This window comes from Amblyraja radiata, chromosome 13 (assembly GCF_010909765.2).
Source record: "Amblyraja radiata isolate CabotCenter1 chromosome 13, sAmbRad1.1.pri, whole genome shotgun sequence".
In the NCBI taxonomy this organism is placed as follows: domain Eukaryota; kingdom Metazoa; phylum Chordata; class Chondrichthyes; order Rajiformes; family Rajidae; genus Amblyraja; species Amblyraja radiata.
Genome location: NC_045968.1, coordinates 30,471,406 through 30,490,181, shown reverse-complemented (window position 1 = coordinate 30,490,181; position 18,776 = coordinate 30,471,406). Strand labels below are relative to the sequence as shown.

At 41.5% G+C, this 18,776-nt stretch overlaps 1 protein-coding gene across 6 annotated transcripts in view; it reads left to right on the top strand.

Annotated features, from left to right (window-relative positions):
• LOC116979795 (high density lipoprotein binding protein) overlaps window positions 1-18,776 on the top strand; it is an 82,914-nt gene that overhangs the window by 46,327 nt on the left and 17,811 nt on the right. For 5 of the 6 annotated variants that reach the window (XM_033031618.1, XM_033031615.1, XM_033031617.1 and 2 more), the window contains exons 11-22: window positions 273-351; window positions 1,045-1,184; window positions 3,716-3,820; window positions 3,918-4,031; window positions 4,683-4,769; window positions 9,854-9,985; window positions 11,552-11,770; window positions 12,593-12,814; window positions 13,630-13,848; window positions 15,693-15,831; window positions 17,691-17,830; window positions 18,520-18,624. In XM_033031618.1, the coding sequence (XP_032887509.1) occupies window positions 273-351; window positions 1,045-1,184; window positions 3,716-3,820; window positions 3,918-4,031; window positions 4,683-4,769; window positions 9,854-9,985; window positions 11,552-11,770; window positions 12,593-12,814; window positions 13,630-13,848; window positions 15,693-15,831; window positions 17,691-17,830; window positions 18,520-18,624 (1,701 nt within the window). The remainder of the gene's footprint in view (window positions 1-272; window positions 352-1,044; window positions 1,185-3,715; window positions 3,821-3,917; window positions 4,032-4,682; window positions 4,770-9,853; window positions 9,986-11,551; window positions 11,771-12,592; window positions 12,815-13,629; window positions 13,849-15,692; window positions 15,832-17,690; window positions 17,831-18,519; window positions 18,625-18,776) is intronic. The other variant, XM_033031619.1, reaches the window with a different exon arrangement.

Below are 18,776 nucleotides of genomic sequence, written 5' to 3'. Positions count from 1 at the left end.
CCCATGAAAGTGTCCTTGGGAACACCTGTAGTGATCTCCTTGGCCCAGCCACCTTTGGATTCATTCATGACTTCTTCAGAAGTGAATATATATGTGCTGCTGATTTGCAATGTTCCGTTCATTTGCAGTAACACCTGAAATGAGCACTTGTTGCCATTAGTACCTGCCTTTCTTAAATGGATTTGACAAGGTTTAGCAGAGTGAACAATAAGTCTGTAAATATGGTTGTAGACCTTGGTTGCATTGCTTGACATATCATTGTTAATTTGTAGGTTAATCGTATGGACTATACTGAATTGACAGTTGATCCCAAGTTTCATCGCCACCTTATTGGGAAGAATGGAACAAACAGTAAGTGTTCGGATGTGTGTACAAAAATAAAGAATTCTTGTTGAAATTTAGTTAAAATAAATATGTGTATGCCTGGACACGAGTAGCTAATGTGTTTCACAAATTATTATTAACTTTTATAGGTGCAGTGTACAGTTTTGTTATGCTAAAAGTGTGTTGCTGTATTCCTCCACATCTGACGAGCATTTATTTTTTATAATCTGATTAATGTTTGAGAGAGAATAATTGGAGGGCAAAATCTAGACGGACTACTCATTTCTGGCAGCAAATGATGGTCCAGAAATGTGTGGGGAAAATATGTAATCTGAAAACAAATTGGTGTAGTTATGGAACTTGTAGCTTGGTGTAGAGGATAAATCAGCGTGGGCAAATGGCATTAAATCTGAGCATAGCACAGAAGAGAAAATATACTGACTTGACATGGCATGCTGGGTAAATATCAACTCTTTTCCAGTGTGTTTAGTATTGGAATGTTGGTATCTGGTTGCAGATCTTGGTGGGGTTTTCCTTTCCCAACAAAAAACAGTCCTGAGTTAAACAAGGTGAATTTCAATCTAACACCAAGTTGTTGACTCCTCAGGTCCTCGCATTACAACGTTGAGATATTTCATTACTTGAATAACTGATTGCAAAAATTCTCTTGTACCTGGATCTATGCTTCGTAATGTAGTTTGTTTCTTGGGCTTTTCTAAGTAAATCGCATTAAGGATCAGTACAAAGTCTTGGTGCGAATCCCCCCTGATAACGAGAAAAGCAACTTGATCCGTATTGAAGGTGACCCTCAAGGAGTTCAAGATGCCAAGAAGGAACTGTTGGAGCTTGCATCCAGAATGGTGAGTCGTGTAAAATGGAAAGTGTAGCAAACTGGTTACTACAAGTTCTAATTGAAGCGCCATGCCGTTTCTGATTGTGCTACTGAAGTTTGCATTTAAAAGGCACTTGGACAGATGCATGGATAGGAAAAGTTTAGAGGTGTATATATCCACCAAATGCAGGCAAACTGGACATTTTGGTCAGCATGTAAGAGTTGGGCCAAAGGGCCTTTTCCATGCTGTATGGCTCTATGACTATCTTGCCTGTGGTTAATAACAACTCCTCGATGTCTAATTTTGATTATGCACTTAAGGTGCAAATTTCCTTGTATAGGGTGATTTCACGAAAGGTCACTGGAGCGTAAATCCCCACTCACGTGACCGAAAATTTTAACTGGGGGACAAGCGTCACTTCCGGTACATGTTAGTGGATGGGAAAACACGCACTTTCACACCCGTTAAAAACATCGAAAACGGCCAGGTTTTGAGCTGCAATTAACTGTACTAGTCGGGGTGACCGTGAGGAACAGCTACCTAAATTTACAGTCCAAAAAAAAGATAGAAACTAAGGTAAATACAAGAGGGAGCTGAAGGTGTAAAAACGGCGGAAGTTGATTGCCGACATTTTTCGTGGAGATTTAAAGATCCAAAATATCGGGAATTATCGCGTTTACTCGCTGCATTTCATCAAAAGTGGCATTATTGACTTTGTTATCTTTATTCATTTGTTAGATGAAAAGTATTAAAAGTTAGAAACCCGCCAGTAAAATGCAAAATCGCCCATGGTTCTCGGGTGGGTTTTAACATGCAAAATGAACACGCTTCTGAAGCTCCATTTACCATTTAAATAATCGTAAGCTTGCATCTCAGTAAAATTGATTTCCGAACGCATTGAGAGTTTACGATTATTTAAATGGTAAATGGAGCTTCAGAAGCGTTTTCATTTTGCATGTTAAAACCCACCCGAGAACCATGGGCGATTTTGCAATTTTACTGGCGGGTTTCTAACTTTTAATACTTTTCATCTAACAAATGAATAAAGATAACAAAGTCAATAATGCCACTTTTGATGAAATGCAGCGAGCAAACGCGATAATTCCCGATATTTTGGATCTTTAAATCTCCACGAAAAATGTCGGCAATCAACTTCCGCCGTTTTTACACCTTCAGCTCCCTCTTGTATTTACCTTAGTTTCTATCTTTTTTTTGGACTGTAAATTTAGGTAGCTGTTCCTCACGGTCACCCCGACTGGCTCACTTAATTGCAGCTCAAAAACTGGCCGTTTTCGATGTTTTTAACGGGTGTGAAAGTGCGTGTTTTCCCATCCACTAACATGTACCGGAAGTGACGCTTGTCCCCCAGTTAAAATTTTCGGTCACGTGAGTGGGGATTTACGCTCCAGTGACCTTTCGTGAAATCACCCTATAAAGTGATTGGTATAATGGCAAATCGCTTGCATTGGAATGTGTTGTATCTAAACTCAAACACAACATTGTCCAATTCTTGTTGACTTTGTAACTGGGAGCTTTTGCTTTTTTTGCTAGAGTTGATAAGCAACTTTGCTTGCTTTTTCCATTAACTTAGCTGAGGACTGCTGAAGTTAATGCAGCCTAGATCCAATTATGAGACCCTCTGCATTTTCCCACAGGGAAAACAAATTTTTGTTTGCAATTTAGTCTTGGCTGAGTATGGGTGTATGTAAATGTGTAAGACAACATGAAAGGGTGCTTGTGTTCAGAATCTTAGAATTCCCTTGGGGATGGTTAATATTGTTGTTTTCCTTGTGGAACCTCAATGTGTTTATTAGTTCCACAAAAGGTAACTTGAAAATTGTTACTATTTTGGTCAGTTTGGCAACCCAAATGCTGTTCTGCTATACCGTGCTTCTATAAGTGCTTGTAGAATTTGGGGCAAATTATTTTTAAACCAGCCCTTTCTTGACGTGGGATTGAGGATGTGGTATCAATTTTTCTTACAACTTTTAATGCAACTTAGACATCAAATCTAGATCTGCCAAGTGTCAATTGTTTATTCATTGACGGAAGCAGAATGGAAACGGGCCATTTGACTAAGTAATTCCAGGCTGACTGTAAATCCCCTGTTCACACTAGTTCAATGTTGTCCCACTTTCTCAACTACACTCTACACAGTAGGGGCAATTTAGAGTCCACTTAACCTACAGACTTCTCTGCCTTTGGGATATGGGAGGAAACCAGAGCACTCAAAGGAAACCATGTGCAAACTCCATCCAAGGTCAAGATCGAACTGGTTTCTGGTGCTTGGCAGCAACTTTAGATTTGGATTCTGATTAGTTTGTTAGATACACCAGAATACAATATAATTCCTAGTTTGCTTTAAATCTGGCAGTAAATAATAAATTCAGCAATGAACGTAAAGCAGCAGAATGATGCAGAGGTTGTAGTGCAATCTGAAAATAATACAAAATAAAGTGCAATGTAACCAAGTATTTCAGCGCTTGTGGTGTACAGTTAAAAGCAACAAATAATGACTTCCTATCTCCTGATTTTAAAATCATTTCTGCAATCCATAGGAAAATGAACGTACCAAGGATTTGATTATTGAGCATCGTTTCCATCGTACAATCATTGGCCAAAAGGGAGAGACGGTCAAAGAGATTCGTGACAAGTTCCCGGAGGTAATCCTCGCTGCACCGGTTTATATTTTTCCTTCCATCTTCCATTTTGTTTTTATGTATTAGAATTTCTATTGTGTTATCTGTTTCTCTGTTTTAGGTCATAATTAATTTCCCAGATCCAAATCAAAAGAGTGACATTGTGCAACTGCGTGGTCCCAAAAATGAAGTGGAGAAGTGTGCCAAGTTCCTGAGTAAAATTGTGGCTGAACTTGTAAGTGAGCGATTTTGCCCACTTTTCATTTTTAAAAGAGTTAGCAAAACAATTGGGAGGTACATTGTGTAGGAAGGAACTGCAGATGCTGGTTTAAACTGAAGATAGACACAAAAAGCTGGAGTAACTCAGTGAGTCAGACAGCATCTCTGAAGAATATGTAGGAAGGAACTGCAGATGCTGGATTTGCAGCTATTTTTGTGATGCAATGTGCTATGCCTGGTTGGCATAATGTTAGATTTCGAAATAAACATTCTGAATGGTAACTAGTGAGATGGGATTAAAAATTGGTGAGTTTGGTGGAGAGACGAGCACTATGTTGGTTTTTGTATTGCTTATTGTTTGGAAGAACTACAGTGAATTTATTGTCAGTACAATTACAAAGCACTTGTCTAAATCTACAAATGCTGTAGCAAAAGTCCATACTAAACAATTAGTCTTGCAACTGCAGCGTTTAACAATATGAGTACAACTTGCCTGCATATATTTGAATGCAATGGCTTCTAAGGTTCCGTTACGTTTGCTTCAGAGGAGGGGAAATGCAGAGATCATGATAGCTAGCCGAAACTCGGGTTGAGAACAGAAGGGCAGGAATGATTTTGTACTTTTCCATAACATTGCCATTGATTTTGTGTTCCCCATTAAATTTAGGTGGAAAATAGCTTTACTGTCTCGGTGCCAATCTTCAAGCAGTTTCACAAGAATATAATTGGAAAAGGAGGAGCAAATATCAAGAAGGTTTGTACTCTTTTTAACTTTTTCCCAAATCGGTGAACACCTTCTGACTGAAATTGGCATGTATTAGTAAACTTGAATTGTCCCCTTCATTCTGTTGCAAGATTATCTGATTGCCAATGCATTAAATATATTATTGCTGATAGTGAGGATTGGGATTGTTCTAGTTCTAATATTTCACATTCACGCCTATTAGTTTCAACCTATTGAGACATGGAGTGTCATATGTAGTGGATGTGAACAAGAACATTAATTCCTGCAGCTTCACAAGCACATTAGAGACAAAATCACAAATTCTCAGTAAACCACACCATAAATGCAAAAAACAAACTGCACAGAGCAGCAATGGTAGTACAACATGCTCTGTGCTGCGGTAGGGTTGGAGAAGGTAGTTCAAGAACATGATGGCTGATCGGAGGATGGTGTTCTTGAACTTGGAGGTAACAGTTCTCTGGCGTCTGTAGCAGTGAGAGTGAGGCCAGAGTAGTGTAGATTAATTTGAAATTAGCAGCTGCTATGAGGCGACAATTCTTGTAGATCCCTCTGGCAAGTGATCAGTACCTGTGGTGGACCAGGCGGTGTCTTATTTTTTACTACAGCCTCCTTTGTTGTTAAACATTTTTTAATTTTTGAAGCAGGCCATGATTCAGTCAGTTGATGTTCTCTTCACAATACAGCTGTAGAAGTTTGATAAAGCATTTCACAGGAACAGTGTAATTGATGTGCTCATGAAGCCCGGTTGATGAACAATCACACATGGCAGAAATACATAGATATACATCAACGATAGGTGCAGTAGGCCATTCGGCCCTTCGAGCCAGCACCGCCATTCAATGTGATCATGGCTGATCATCCACAATCAGTATCCTTTCCTGCCTTCTCCCCATACCCCTTGATTCCACGAGCCGTAAGAGCACTATCTAACTGTCTTTTGAATGCATCCCGTGAATCGGCCTCCACTGCCTTCAGAGGCAGAGAATTCCACAAATTCACAACTCTGTGTGAAAAAGTTTTTTGTCCTCTCAGTTCCAAATGGCCTACCCCATATTCTTAAACTGCCCCCTGGTCCTGGACTCCCCCAACATCGGGAACATGTTTCCTGCAACTAGCATGTCCAATCCCCTAATAATTTTATGTGTTTATAAGATTACCTTTCATCCTTCTAAATTTAAGTGAATACAAGCCCAGTCACTCCATTCTTTCATCATATGACATCCTGGGAATTAACCTTGTGAACCTACGCTGCACTCCCTCAATATCACGAATGTGCTTCCTCAAATTAGGAGACCAGAACTGCACACAATACTCCAGGTGTAGGCAAGGCAACTTTATTTATATAGCACATTTCATACACGAGGCAGATTCAAAATGCTTCACATAAAAACGTCATACAATAAAATGAAATAAAATAGAAGAATTAAAATAAAATAAAAGCAAAGTTAAAAATGCATTATAAAAAGTGCAAAAGTTAAAAGTGCAATGTAGTTAAGATTTAGCTGAAAGCTAAAGTAAACATAAAAGTTTTCAGTCTTGTTTTAAAAGTGGTCAAAGTTGAGGCAAGTCTTAAATCTTCAGGAAGTTTATTCTAGCTATATGTTGCATAGTAACAATCCTGCTTTCCCATGTTTTGTATTTACTCTGGGAATCACTAACAGATTGGTCTCAGAAGTTCTTAGCGGTCTAGAAGGCTTATATAGTGGAAGCATGTCAGTGATATACTTTGGCCCTAAACCATGTAGTGATTTATAGGTGAGCAGCAGGATTTTGAAATCAATTCTCTGACATACAGGGAGCCAATGTAAGGATTTAAGAATTGGTGTAATGTGTTCAAATTTTTTGGTCTTTGTTAGAACTCTAGCAACAGCGTTCTGAACAAGCTGTAGCTGCCTGACAGTTTTTTTCGGAAGACCTGCAAGGAGACCGTTACAATAATCTAGCCTACTAGTAATAAAGGCATGTACAAGTTTTTCTAAGTCTTGAGCTGACATGAGTCCTCTTAATCTTGCTACGTTTTTGAGGTGATAGTAGGCTGATTTTGTTCCTGATTTGATGTGACTCTCGAAATGTAAATCTGAATCCATAATAACCCTGAGATTTCTTGCTTTGTTTGAAATTTTCAGGGACAGAGAGTGAAGGTGTTGGGTTACTTTAAGCCTTTCTTTTTTAGCACCGAAAACAATTATCTCCGTTTTGTCCTTATTTAGTTGGAGGAAATTTTGGCACATCCAGTCTTTGACTTGCTCAATGCACTGGCACAGCAGATCTATGGGGCGATAGTCATTTGGTGATAGCGCTACATAGATTTGAGTGTCATCGGCATAGCAGTGGTGGTCAATATTATTATTTTGCATGATTTGTCCTAGTGGGAGCATGTAGATGTTGAATAAAGAGGGCCCTAAGATCGAACCTTGCGGTTGTTTCTGATACAAAGTCGCCAATGGAAACAAAATAGTTCCTATCTTGTAGATATGACCTGAACCAACTTAAGACTGTGCCTGAAAGCCCCACCAATTTTTCCAACCCAAAAGTATTGAGTGATCAACAGTGTCGAATGCAGCACTGAGGTCTAATAGCATTAATATTGAAACTTTGCCAGAGTCTGTGTTAAGACTGATGTCATTTACAACTTTAATAAGGGCGGTCTTGGTGCTATGAAGAGGTCGAAATCCTGACTGGAAGTTGTAGCAGCCAGTTGAAGCCAGGAAGCGATTAAGTTGCTGGAGGACAACTTTCTCAATGATTTTACTTATGAAAGATGGGTTTGATATTGGTCTATAATTGTTAATAATAGAGGCATCTAGGCTCCGCTTTTTTAAAAGGGGTTTAATAACTGCAGTTTTCAAGGCTTTTGGGAAATTGCCTGATTGGAGAGAGCTGTTAACTATTTGCAGTATGTCTATTGCTAGGCAGTCAAAAACATTCTTAAAGAAGTTGGTAGGTAAAGCATCAAGGCAGCAGGTGGATGGCCTTAGTTGTGTCACTGCTTCCACAAGAGTTTTAGAGTCTATGACATTAAAGCATGTCATCATTGCCACGTTACTTTTGCCTAAACAGGGTGGTGATCCAACATAGGTGTAGTCTCACTAGGGCCCTGTACAACTGCAGAAGGACTTCTTTGCTCCTATACTCATCTCCGCTTTTTATGAAGGCCAACACGCCATTAGCTTTCTTCACTGCCTGTTGTACCTGTGTGCTTACTTCCAATGACCGATGTACTAGGACACCCAGGTCTCGGTGTACTTCCCCTTGACACCATTCAGATAATAATCTGCCTTGTCTCAAGTGGATAACCTCACATTTATCCATATTATACTGCATCTGCCATGCATACGCCCACTCACCCAACCTGTCCAAGTCACTCTGCACCCTCATAGCATCCTCTTCACAGTTCACACTGCCACCCAGCTTTGTCATCTGCAATTTGCTAATGTAACTTTAATTCCTTCATCTGAATCATTATTGTATATTGTAAATAGCTGTGATCCCAGCATCGAGTCTTGCGGCACCCCACTAGTCACTGCCTGCCATTCTGAAAGGGACCCGTTAATCCCTACTCTGTTTCCTGTCTGCCAACCAATTTTCTATCCATGTCAATACCCTACCCCCAATACCATGTAATGTACCAAAGGTACACTACATCCACTGGCTCTCCAGTGTCAATTTTACTTGTTGCATCCTCAACAAATTCCAGAAGATTTGTCAAGCATGTGGTTACTACCTGGAGCCCAAATTGCACAACCTGTTTCACAGTGCTTTCACCACCATAGCTCCTTGGACCACTATGCATTGAGAGGTCACATCAAGAACATGAAACTAGAAATTCGTTTCGCCGTTTGATGGAATCTTTTTGTTTTATTTGCCTTGGAAATTCTTTAGTGGGTTGCTTCAAAGAAAGAATGAGTTGGTATTAAATTTAAGCAGAGGTTGTATAAAAATCATTTGAATTTTATTTCCTTTTGTAGGAGGACTTGGATTGTGATCTTGGTAATTCTAGTCCACCTTGCTAGTTTCTCGTAGCATGAATTGGAATTGATTTCAAAATGTGTGAAGAAGCCACATTTTTAAGTAGGTTGAAATAAGGAGTATGATGCTGGTTTACAAAAAAATACAAAGTGATGGAATAACTCGGTGGGTCAGGCAGCATTTCTGGAGAACATGAATTGGTGACCCAAAAAGTAATCTATCCATGTTCTCCAGAGCTGCTGCCTGACCCACTGAGTTAAGGCCCTGTCCCACTTTCCCGAGTTACTCACGAACTCTCCCGAGTTTTCCCCTTGATTCGAACTCGGAGAATTACGGTAATAGCCGTTCGTAGGTACTTGGGGCTATTTTTTAACTCGTGGACATTTTTCAACATGTTCCCGACTTACCTGATGCCCCGAGTTCCTACGGCTGGCATTACGAGCCGCTACGAAACATCTACGGGCTCCATCGGGCTTCTACGAGCTCGCTACCGACATTACCCAACATTCCCCAAGTTCGAATCAAGGGGAAAACTCGGGAGAGTTCGTGAGTAACTCGAGAAAGTAGGACAGGGCCTTTACTCCAGCACTTTGTGTCCTAGATTATTTGACTAATTCTGCATGATGTATAATATAAATACAACAATTACACTATAATTTTGATAAGCATTCAATCTTCTATTTTTCCTTGTGTACAAATCTTGTTCCAAACTTGGTTTACCAAACATTAGTGATCTGTGTCCTCTGTATTCTTTTGAAATTAACTGAGCATTGAGCCTGCAAAATGCTGACAGGATATGTGAACTAACATTAGCGTTTGTTTCTGTCTGCCTAGCAATGCCTCGGTAACGAGTACGTTTTAAAAATGGGGGGGGGAAATCTGTTAACATTAACCTTTTTTTGACACGTGCACAAATGGTTTCAAATAAATAAGGTTTTTTTAACCTTTCTTTAAGAAAGTGCTTGGTCTCGTTAGTGGAGCAGAAGAAAGTGGCTGTTGACAAGTCATAATTTGTGACACCCCTTCCATGACAGTGACTCCAGGCCTTCATTTCACCAAGTGGATACAATGAGCACACTAGAATATTTCAAGGCTTTTATTGTTTTTTTCCCCTTTAACTCCAGATTCGTGAAGAAACTAATACAAAGATTGATCTGCCTGCGGAGAACAGCAACTCCGAATTGATTGTTATCACAGGAAAGAAACCCAACTGTGAGGTGGCTCGTACCAGGATCCTGGCCATCCAGAAGGAGCTGGTATGGAATACTTTCAGTTACCCTGCAGTTTAATGCTGCAATAATAGTTCACGCACTGAAGGAGATACCCATGATTTACATAGTCCACCATAGACTATCTTTATTGAGCCTGTTATCTGCACAATACTGCTGAAGCCAAGTGACAAGACTAGAGTAATTGTTTTGTTGTTGTTTATACCCCTTGGCTATCTTCAGAGCGAAATGAAGATGCACGTTCACTCGGGTGAGAGGAGGTTGTTAAATGTGAAATGTTAAATTGCCATCTTCAAAATCTAAAATAATGAAAGGTGTCTAATTTTACTGTAACTACGTGGTTGATTGTAGCAGAAAGTTCAAATTTTCATGCTCATTACTTATTTTTCCCATTGAATAATTGTCACTTTATTTTGGGATGTTAGAGCAGATGGAGCTAAAATGCGAGATTGTGACCTATTACTTTCTGGAGGAAAACATTAATTGGAATTTTATTTCCTTTCCTGGAAGAAAGCTATGGTCATACCGCATAGAAACTGGCCCTTTGGCTCAGAGTTTGCACAGACATTAAGCATCTCTTGTACTCTTTACTTCGCATGAATATCCTCTGGATTTTGCAACAAAATTTCACGGGTCAAGTATTATATGCACCGAGACCAGAACATTAAACTTCTTGCTTGCTGCAACTTTACAGGCACATTAATCAAGCAAAACCAAATGTACAACAAATGACCAGTTATATTAGGAAACTGGACCACAACAGTGCAAGCTGCAGAAGTATGGAGTGCAACCATGGTATTGCAACATCCATAGTAGCTATGTGTTGAGGTTTGATAATGCAAGGAGGTTCAAGTGCCTGATAGTCGGTGGAGCAAGCTGTTCATGAACCTAGTGGTTCTTGGTCTCCAGTACGACCAGCTTGATGGAAGTAGTGAGAGGAGAATGTGGCCAGTGGTGTGGGTCACTGATATTAGCTGCCTACTCAGGGCAGAGCTTTGCGAATATCCCTCTGGTGGTGGAGGTGGTGTCAGTATTCATGGTGGACTGGGCAATGTCCACCACTTTCTGCAGCCTACTTTGTTCTTGAATGTTAAAATTCAAATGTTAAACCAGGCTGTGATATAACCAATCGGTCAAAACATGCCCACATCCATGGCAATTTACTATAGCTAATTAACCTACCGACCCACACTATTTCGGCATATGGAGGGAAACCAGAGCATCTGGAGGAAACCACTGACATTGAATGTGCCAACTCTACACAGTGCCAGAAGATTAGACTCAACCCAAGTCACTGGAGCTGTGAGGCACCACTACCATCCATGGTTATGAGGCTTTGTTAATAATGGAGTTGCACAGTTGCTTTGTGGTGCGAACAGAACTAATTAACTGTCAAAGTATTTCCCTTACCCTCCTACCACCAAACTCTGCCTTGGACCAGCTGTAGAAGCTGTTACTTTGAAAGACCAGTTATTCTACTAGGGCAGAAACAGCAGTGTATTCCAGGGGAGACTGGGTAGCAACTGATTGAGTGTAACCTAGAACTTTTCCTTTTACCCCCTGGAGATTTAACAGGTTATTTCTGCTTCATAGGCAAACATCACGGAGGTCGAAGTTTCTATTCCGGCTAAACTCCACAATTCCCTGATTGGTGCGAAGGGGCGTTTTGTCCGCTCCATCATGGAAGAGTGTGGAGGTGTACACATCCACTTTCCCACTGAAGGCTCGGGTAGTGAGACAGTCACAATCAGAGGATCTACAGAGGAGGTTGACAAGGCCAAGAAGCAGCTGCTCCACCTTGCTGAGGAAAAGGTAATTTGCTGCCAATTTGGTGGTGGGATGTTTCTTGTGTGGTTCTTTTGATATTCAAGGATGTTCTTGCAAACTGATTGGAAGGAAGAGATTGTTTAGAGATACGGCGTGGAAAAGGACTCTTCGGCCCACTGAGTCTACGCCGATCAACTATCAGGCATACGCTAGTTCTATGTGACCCCAGTTTTCCATCCTACGCACTCGGCAATTTACAGAAGTCAATTAACTTACAAACCTGCACATCTTTGAAATGTGGGAGAAAAGCGGAGCATCTGGCGAAAACCCACGTGGTCATGGAGAACGTACAAACTCTGTAAAGACAGCACCTGTAGTCAGGATTGAACTTGGGTCTCTGGTGCTGTAAGGCAGCAGCAACACTACCAGTATGCCACCAGGCACTGTTATTAGTATAATCACATTATATCTTGATCTGAAAGTACATGAATGTGGTGTGATTTGTAAATCTGCAGATAGGATTGGTGTTGAGGTGCAGAGTAGTCTCTGGCTCAAGAACCATTTTGATCAGTTGATGAAATGGTCAAAAGCAATTTAATCCTGAAATAATGCATTTTAGGGAGACTAGTGGGATTGGAAACCAAGGAAATGCTGAGGGACGGGAAATCTTGCAAAAAATATGGGGATTTCCGAAGGAAAAGCAGAGGTAGATGGAGCAAACTGTCCGTGGCAAAACAGCTCGATTCCACGCACTTACTTTGAAGTAATCACTTTATATTCTACAGCTAATTGAGTTTCTGGTTGACTCCCTAATTTGCCATTCAGCAAAGCCAAAACCATTCTCTAAACATGTATCTTTTTGTGCAGCAAATCAAGAACCATACCTGTGAACTGCGTGCCAAGCCAGAATACCACAAGTTTTTGATTGGGCGAGGTGGAGCCAACATCCGTAAGGTGCGGGATAACACGGGAGCTCGGATCATTTTCCCAATGGCAGATGACAAGGAACAAGAGCTGATCACTATTGTTGGTACGGAGGAAGCTGTCGCAGAGGCTCAGAAGGAACTGGAAATCCTCATTAAAAACCTGGTAAGTTGCCTCGGACTAGCCTCTGAAAGTGTTTACCACTGACACATGTTCCAACATGAGTCTGGTACAAATTCTTCATCTTGCATACCATTAGTGTTTGAACCAGTAGATGATCTGTAGGATGAAAGTGATAGTTGCTCCAAGATTTCATTTGATTGTGAATGTTAAGTTATTCCTGCATGGGTCATCTCTGCTTGGGGCTATTCTTCCTCCACCTTTTCTTAATGTGCCTTGAAGGCAAGATCCTGATTCTTTGTATCAGCTTGGGGATGCTGAAGCAAGCTGCCACTTAAATCTGGGCCTATTGAGCACGGCTCAACAGTCTACAAGGTGGCAGGTTTAACCTATTATTGCAGACAAACCTCCGAGGGTGCCGTAAAGATAACAACTAACTATCCCAGGCAAGTTACTGTGCAAGTGGAGCCTTGTGTGAGGGGCATGTTGTGACAGGAGCCATGGTACTTCAGCAAAGTTCTACATTTAAGTAGAGATGCCATCCATTGGGTGGCAATGTAGACCATTCACTGATTCAAAGACTCATTGTGTGCAAGATGTTGAAGAATGTGTCTCCAGTTTGGAGGGAGAAAGTGAATCCAAATGAAAATCTGGTTCAGCCTAGCCATTTGCCAGCTGTTATTGCAGTATTTTATAATTACCTGTATTGTGTGTAGTTTAAAAAAAAAATAACATGCACTACTGTTTCTTGGTCTTCATCTCCAACTTGTCTCGGATTGTAGCACAGTTTGGTATGTATAAGAGTCATGAGAGGAGAAGATGCCCTGCCATGCTCAGTCTTCGTTTGCTTTCTTTTGCAGGATGAAGTTATCGAGGATGCAATGACAGTTGACCCCAAGCATCACCGGTACTTTGTGATCCGCCGGGGCCAGGTTTTGCGTGACATTGCCGATGAATATGGTGGCGTGATGGTCAGCTTCCCTCGCACTGGAACACAAAGTGACAAAGTAACACTGAAGGGAGCCAAGGATTGTGTGGAGGCTGCCAAAAAACGCATGCAGGAGATCGTTGAGGATCTGGTAAGAGGAATTGCAGCATTATTCTTGTATTGGGAATCTCTGGCTTTGGCAGTGAATTCATATTAAGACTTAGTTTGATTCAAATTCTTCTATGGCTATTCCTGCTGATGCTCATTTGTGGAGATATCCCTATCCTGTTTCTGCATTACTAAATGCTTTCTATTCCAGCTTGGTTCCTGCTGCAAAAAATTGCTACCCAACTTGTTTCTGTACTCATTTTTGTTTAATCCATTAAGGTAGATGTTGGATTGAAGTTGTATAATTAAGGTAAAAGTAGATTGGGTTCATCTTGGATGAATGAATAGAGTGGCACCTGTTTGCTTGGTCTGTTTGCAAAGTATTGTGGACAGGCCTGTTCTAACAACTTTGACTTCTGTATGGTAACTTGACCCTGGTCCATTGCTTAGACTGGGGTGAAGGTTGGAAGAATTCTCTTACGATTCAATGTCCTCATTTTGCTTTAAGTGAGAACTGTGGCATTCGGCTGACTCAACCTGGTTGATTAGCATTCAATTGTGTTGACATTAATTTGCTTAAGAGCATTTGTGTGTCATCAACTTGTCCTGAATTTCTACGAGCTGAGTGAGTGCCAAGTCGAGTTCAACAGAGAAAGCTTAGAGATGCTGTGATACACTGTCATTGTCTCCACTACTGTCACTAGACCGGGCATGAGATCAAGGCCTCCATTCATTTGAATAGAGATTTACTAAGAGGGTCAAAAAAGCCATTGGTGTTTTAATGAAAACTGTAAAACGTATTTGAGCTATTAATGCAAAGCTCCAGACTGTCAAGATGAGGCTCCGTGCTCTAGTTTCTGTGCCGGTGAGTTCTGGGAGACTTGCCTCAGCAGTACCTCGCTGCAGTCTCTCCACACCACGGCCAGAAGGCTGAAGATTATAGGGTCTCTGCATCCCTATAATATTTACAAGATGTGCGGAGAAGTAAGAGTTGTGGGTTGAATTGGGAAAGGTGCAACAAGCTTTATCCAGACCACATAACCAGTGTTCTGGTTGGACTGCATGAATATTGTTTCCCACCATCTCCATGTGAACGCTGTTGCTGTTCCCGTCGAATTCACCCTGCCATCCCAGTATATATTTGTAACTGGGGCTTAGTACAACAAGTCTTCTAATTGGATCCTATCCATTAGTGACTTCTAACTCTGAATCACAATATAGTTTGTGAACCATTGAACCACAGTACACCTTTCAGTCAGGAGATGAGGGATCAAGCCAAGGGCACAAGACGGGTAGATTGAGTACTTCTCTGAATAAAACTTAAAGTTGTGGATTTTATAATGGTTATCTTAAAATCAAACAAAGAACCTTCCTCTGCAGTAACTTTCAATGTAAAAATAATTTATCACAGTCTTGTGTTGCTTATGTAGCTTTAGAGCCATCAAGTGATCCTTTATCTGGAGATTCCATGCTGACTGATGTTTAACATACCCCAAGTTCTTAAATTCTTGAAACTTTCTGAGAATGAAACTTAAAAAAACCAACTCTGTTTGCAGGGGATTTGGTTTTCACAGCTGTGTGATGCTCTGATTGTTGGGTATGTGCTGCAATGATCAAGAGCGAAGGCAACTGGTAAACTGCTTCATTTTGTTCATGATAACTGCTTGCTATTTTCCAGCAACTGTCATTGAATAGGAATCTGGTGTTTGGGACTGATTTACATAATTAAACAATAGTAATTCCTTTTACTAGAAACTGAGAGTTCCAGAGATCACTACCCTCAAAAGACTACCCCCGTCTAACCCACTTTCTTTGTGGTGAGTCACTGTATCCTTGCAAATGGAAAGTGTATTGTGTACAAGTTAACTTTGTACTCTTTTAACGCAGGAAGCTCAGGTAACCATGGAGTGTGTAATTACGCAGAAGTTTCACCGAATAGTGATGGGTGCTAAAGGCTTGAAGGTGCAGCAGATTACAAAGGACCACAGTGTGCTGATTAAATTCCCTGAACGTGAGGAACCTCAAGGTACAGGTGCTACTGCTCCTCTGTTGTGAGCAGTGATGATTAAGAGCTGCATTTAATCTTGGCAAACAAAGTACTGTAAAACTTTAGACCATCTGGAATTTTGATGATCTGGTAGATTTTGTGTGTTATTCTAATTAATGATGAAGGGAAAAAGATTTAATAGGAATCGGAGGGGTAACTTTTTCACGCGAAGGGTGGTGGGTGTATGGAGGAGGTAGTTGAGACTGGGACTATCCCATCGTGTAAGAAACAGTTAGACAGGTACATGGATAGAACAGGTTTGTAGGGATATGGACCAAGCGCAGGCAAGTGGGACTTGTGTAGCTGGGACATTGTTGGCCAGTGTGGGCAAGTTGGGCCGAAGGACCAGTTTCCACACTGCATCACTCTGACTATGAATACACCAATACACTTTGGAGTAAATGGCAATTTACTGAAGAAACCCATGGGCTGAACAGCATAAACTGCTCCCCCTCTGTCCCTTTCTCTCTCTGCTTTTGATCAACCTGTGTCCACTTGCAGACCCACCCTCTATCACCTAGTTTCTTTCTCCTCCCACCCAAGCTCCATCTGTCCATTACATCTCCTCCCCCGACCCCCCCCCATTCTCATTTTATCTACCCACCTTACCACGTACACATCACTGAAGATAAATTGGGATTCTGTGGATCAGAAGACATCAGAAGGTGCCGATCCAGAGCTAGCAACATTATGGGGGACCCCTTCCACCCCAGCAACAGACTGTTCCAGCTGCTACTGTCAGGCAAACACCTCTGTTGCTATGCTGTGAAATCAGAGAGGATGAGAAGGAGTTTCTTCCCAGAGGCCATTAGGACTGTAAACTCCTATCTCACCAGGGACTAACTTACTATACCAATTTACTGTTGTGTGGTGTCTTTTTAAAGTTGCTGTTTTTCTTTTTTCCCCACAAATATGTAATTACTGATTCTGTTCCATTTTGTTTTGTAGTTTTTTTTGCACAATTCACAAGCATTGCCATTTTCATTTCACTGCACATCTCGTATGTGTATGTGACAAATACACTTGACTTGACCCCTATTTGGGTTCATTCGTCTCCTCCCTTCTCCCCACCTGTGTCTGCCTGACAATCAACCCCTCACCAGGGTCCATCTATTGCTTGCCATCTCTTACCCCATCCCTCACTGTCTCTCCTCCCACCACAACTCTTTATACTGGCCATTTCCACTTTACTCTTTCAGTCTAGATGAAGGGTCCCAACCCAAAATGTTGAATCATTATTGCCCTCCACAGATACTGCTTAACCTGCTGAGTTTCCTGAGCAGATTGTTTGTTGCTCTAGTTTCCAGTTTCATGACTGCACTTTCTAATATCTAAAGTTAATCCACAGTTATAAATGTTCCAGTGAATCGAGTCAGTTTAAGGGAGCACTGGAAACATCACCTCAATGGTGCTTTATTTGTCACATACCCAACTGCACAGTGAATTATTTTTGCATATATTACACATGCAGGTGCCACCCTGCTTTGGCACCATGTCTATAGTCCAGGCAGCCCGCTCGCTTGATGTACTGGAGTAGTTCCCGTGAGCTGAATCCCTCTCCAAGACATATTAGTGTCCCGGGGACACCACCTGCAGCTGACCTTGAAGACACTGGAGGTATTGCCCTGGTTCACCCTCCCATTTGACTGATCCTCTCATCTGTCGTCTGCAGGCCTTCCCAGTTATGCTGTCCACCAAGCCTCCTTACTTCTTCTTAAGACTAAAATTTGTAATGGTCCCCCTGTCCAAGGGGCTCGGTTCTCTGACACTTGTGAACTGCCCTGGGAGGATTGAACGAACTACATTCTGACATGCATTCTTCTCATTTATATACACAGCAGCCGAGCAACAAGTCCATGAGAATGGAGAGACCAATGGTGAAGTGAAGGAGGTTGATCCCTCTGTGCCCCGGAAAAATGACATCATTATCATCTCTGGGCGGAAGGAACGGTGTGAGGCAGCGAGAGATGCTTTGCTGGTACGGTGGGAAGGAAAGAGCTTGCAATAGAGGGGCAAACTTCAAATTGAAGAATGTAATACAAAGGGAATGCATCAGTTCTGGGTATGCTAGTGTGGGTATGAGATGGTGATCAGTGGTTGAAGGACCCATTTCCACAATGATCCACAAATTTGACAAGCCAAGCAGCACGGGGGGGGGGGGGTGGTCTTCAGCCCACTGAATTTGTACTGATCACCAAGCACCTATTTCCCCAAATTGTACATTAATCCTACTTCTCAACACATTCCCATCAACTTCCTTCTGATTCTACAACTCGCCTATACATTGGGGACAACTTGCAGTGACCAATTAATCTCCCAACCCGCACTACTTTGGGATGTGAAAGGAAATCTATTGGGGAGAACGTGCAAACTCCGCACAGACAGCACTGGTGGTCTGGTTCGGACCGAGTTCGCAGGAGCTGAGACTCCACTACTGTGCCGCCCAATCCCTTTGTTCCAAATTTGTTTTGGCTTGAAGTAAAATTTGAAAGTATGAGAAACAATTTGTAGAACCAGGTGTCGTATGTTTGGATGGGTAAGTGTCTTGATAATTTTTGCACATGGTGCTAGCATTTCTTTGTAACCTTCTTTATAAGCCATAGTAAATTCTGGCTGAGAACACCAGGCTAAAATGTCGTCCTGCACTTGCTTTTCCATTTATTATAGGCACTGGTTCCTGTCTCCATTGAAGTGGGCGTACCCTATGATCTGCATCGTTACATCATTGGCCAGAAGGGAAGTGGTATACGCAAGATGATGGAAGAGTACGAGGTAAAAGCTTACTGTATTATTGTGCAACATGGCTGAGTGAAATTGGACAAGTATAGGTCACTCCTTGTCGGTCTGTTACATTGTCGGCATTTGTTCATAAAACAGCCCCCTCCCAGGACTTGGTTTAGGAGTCTGTGCTCTCCATTTACCAC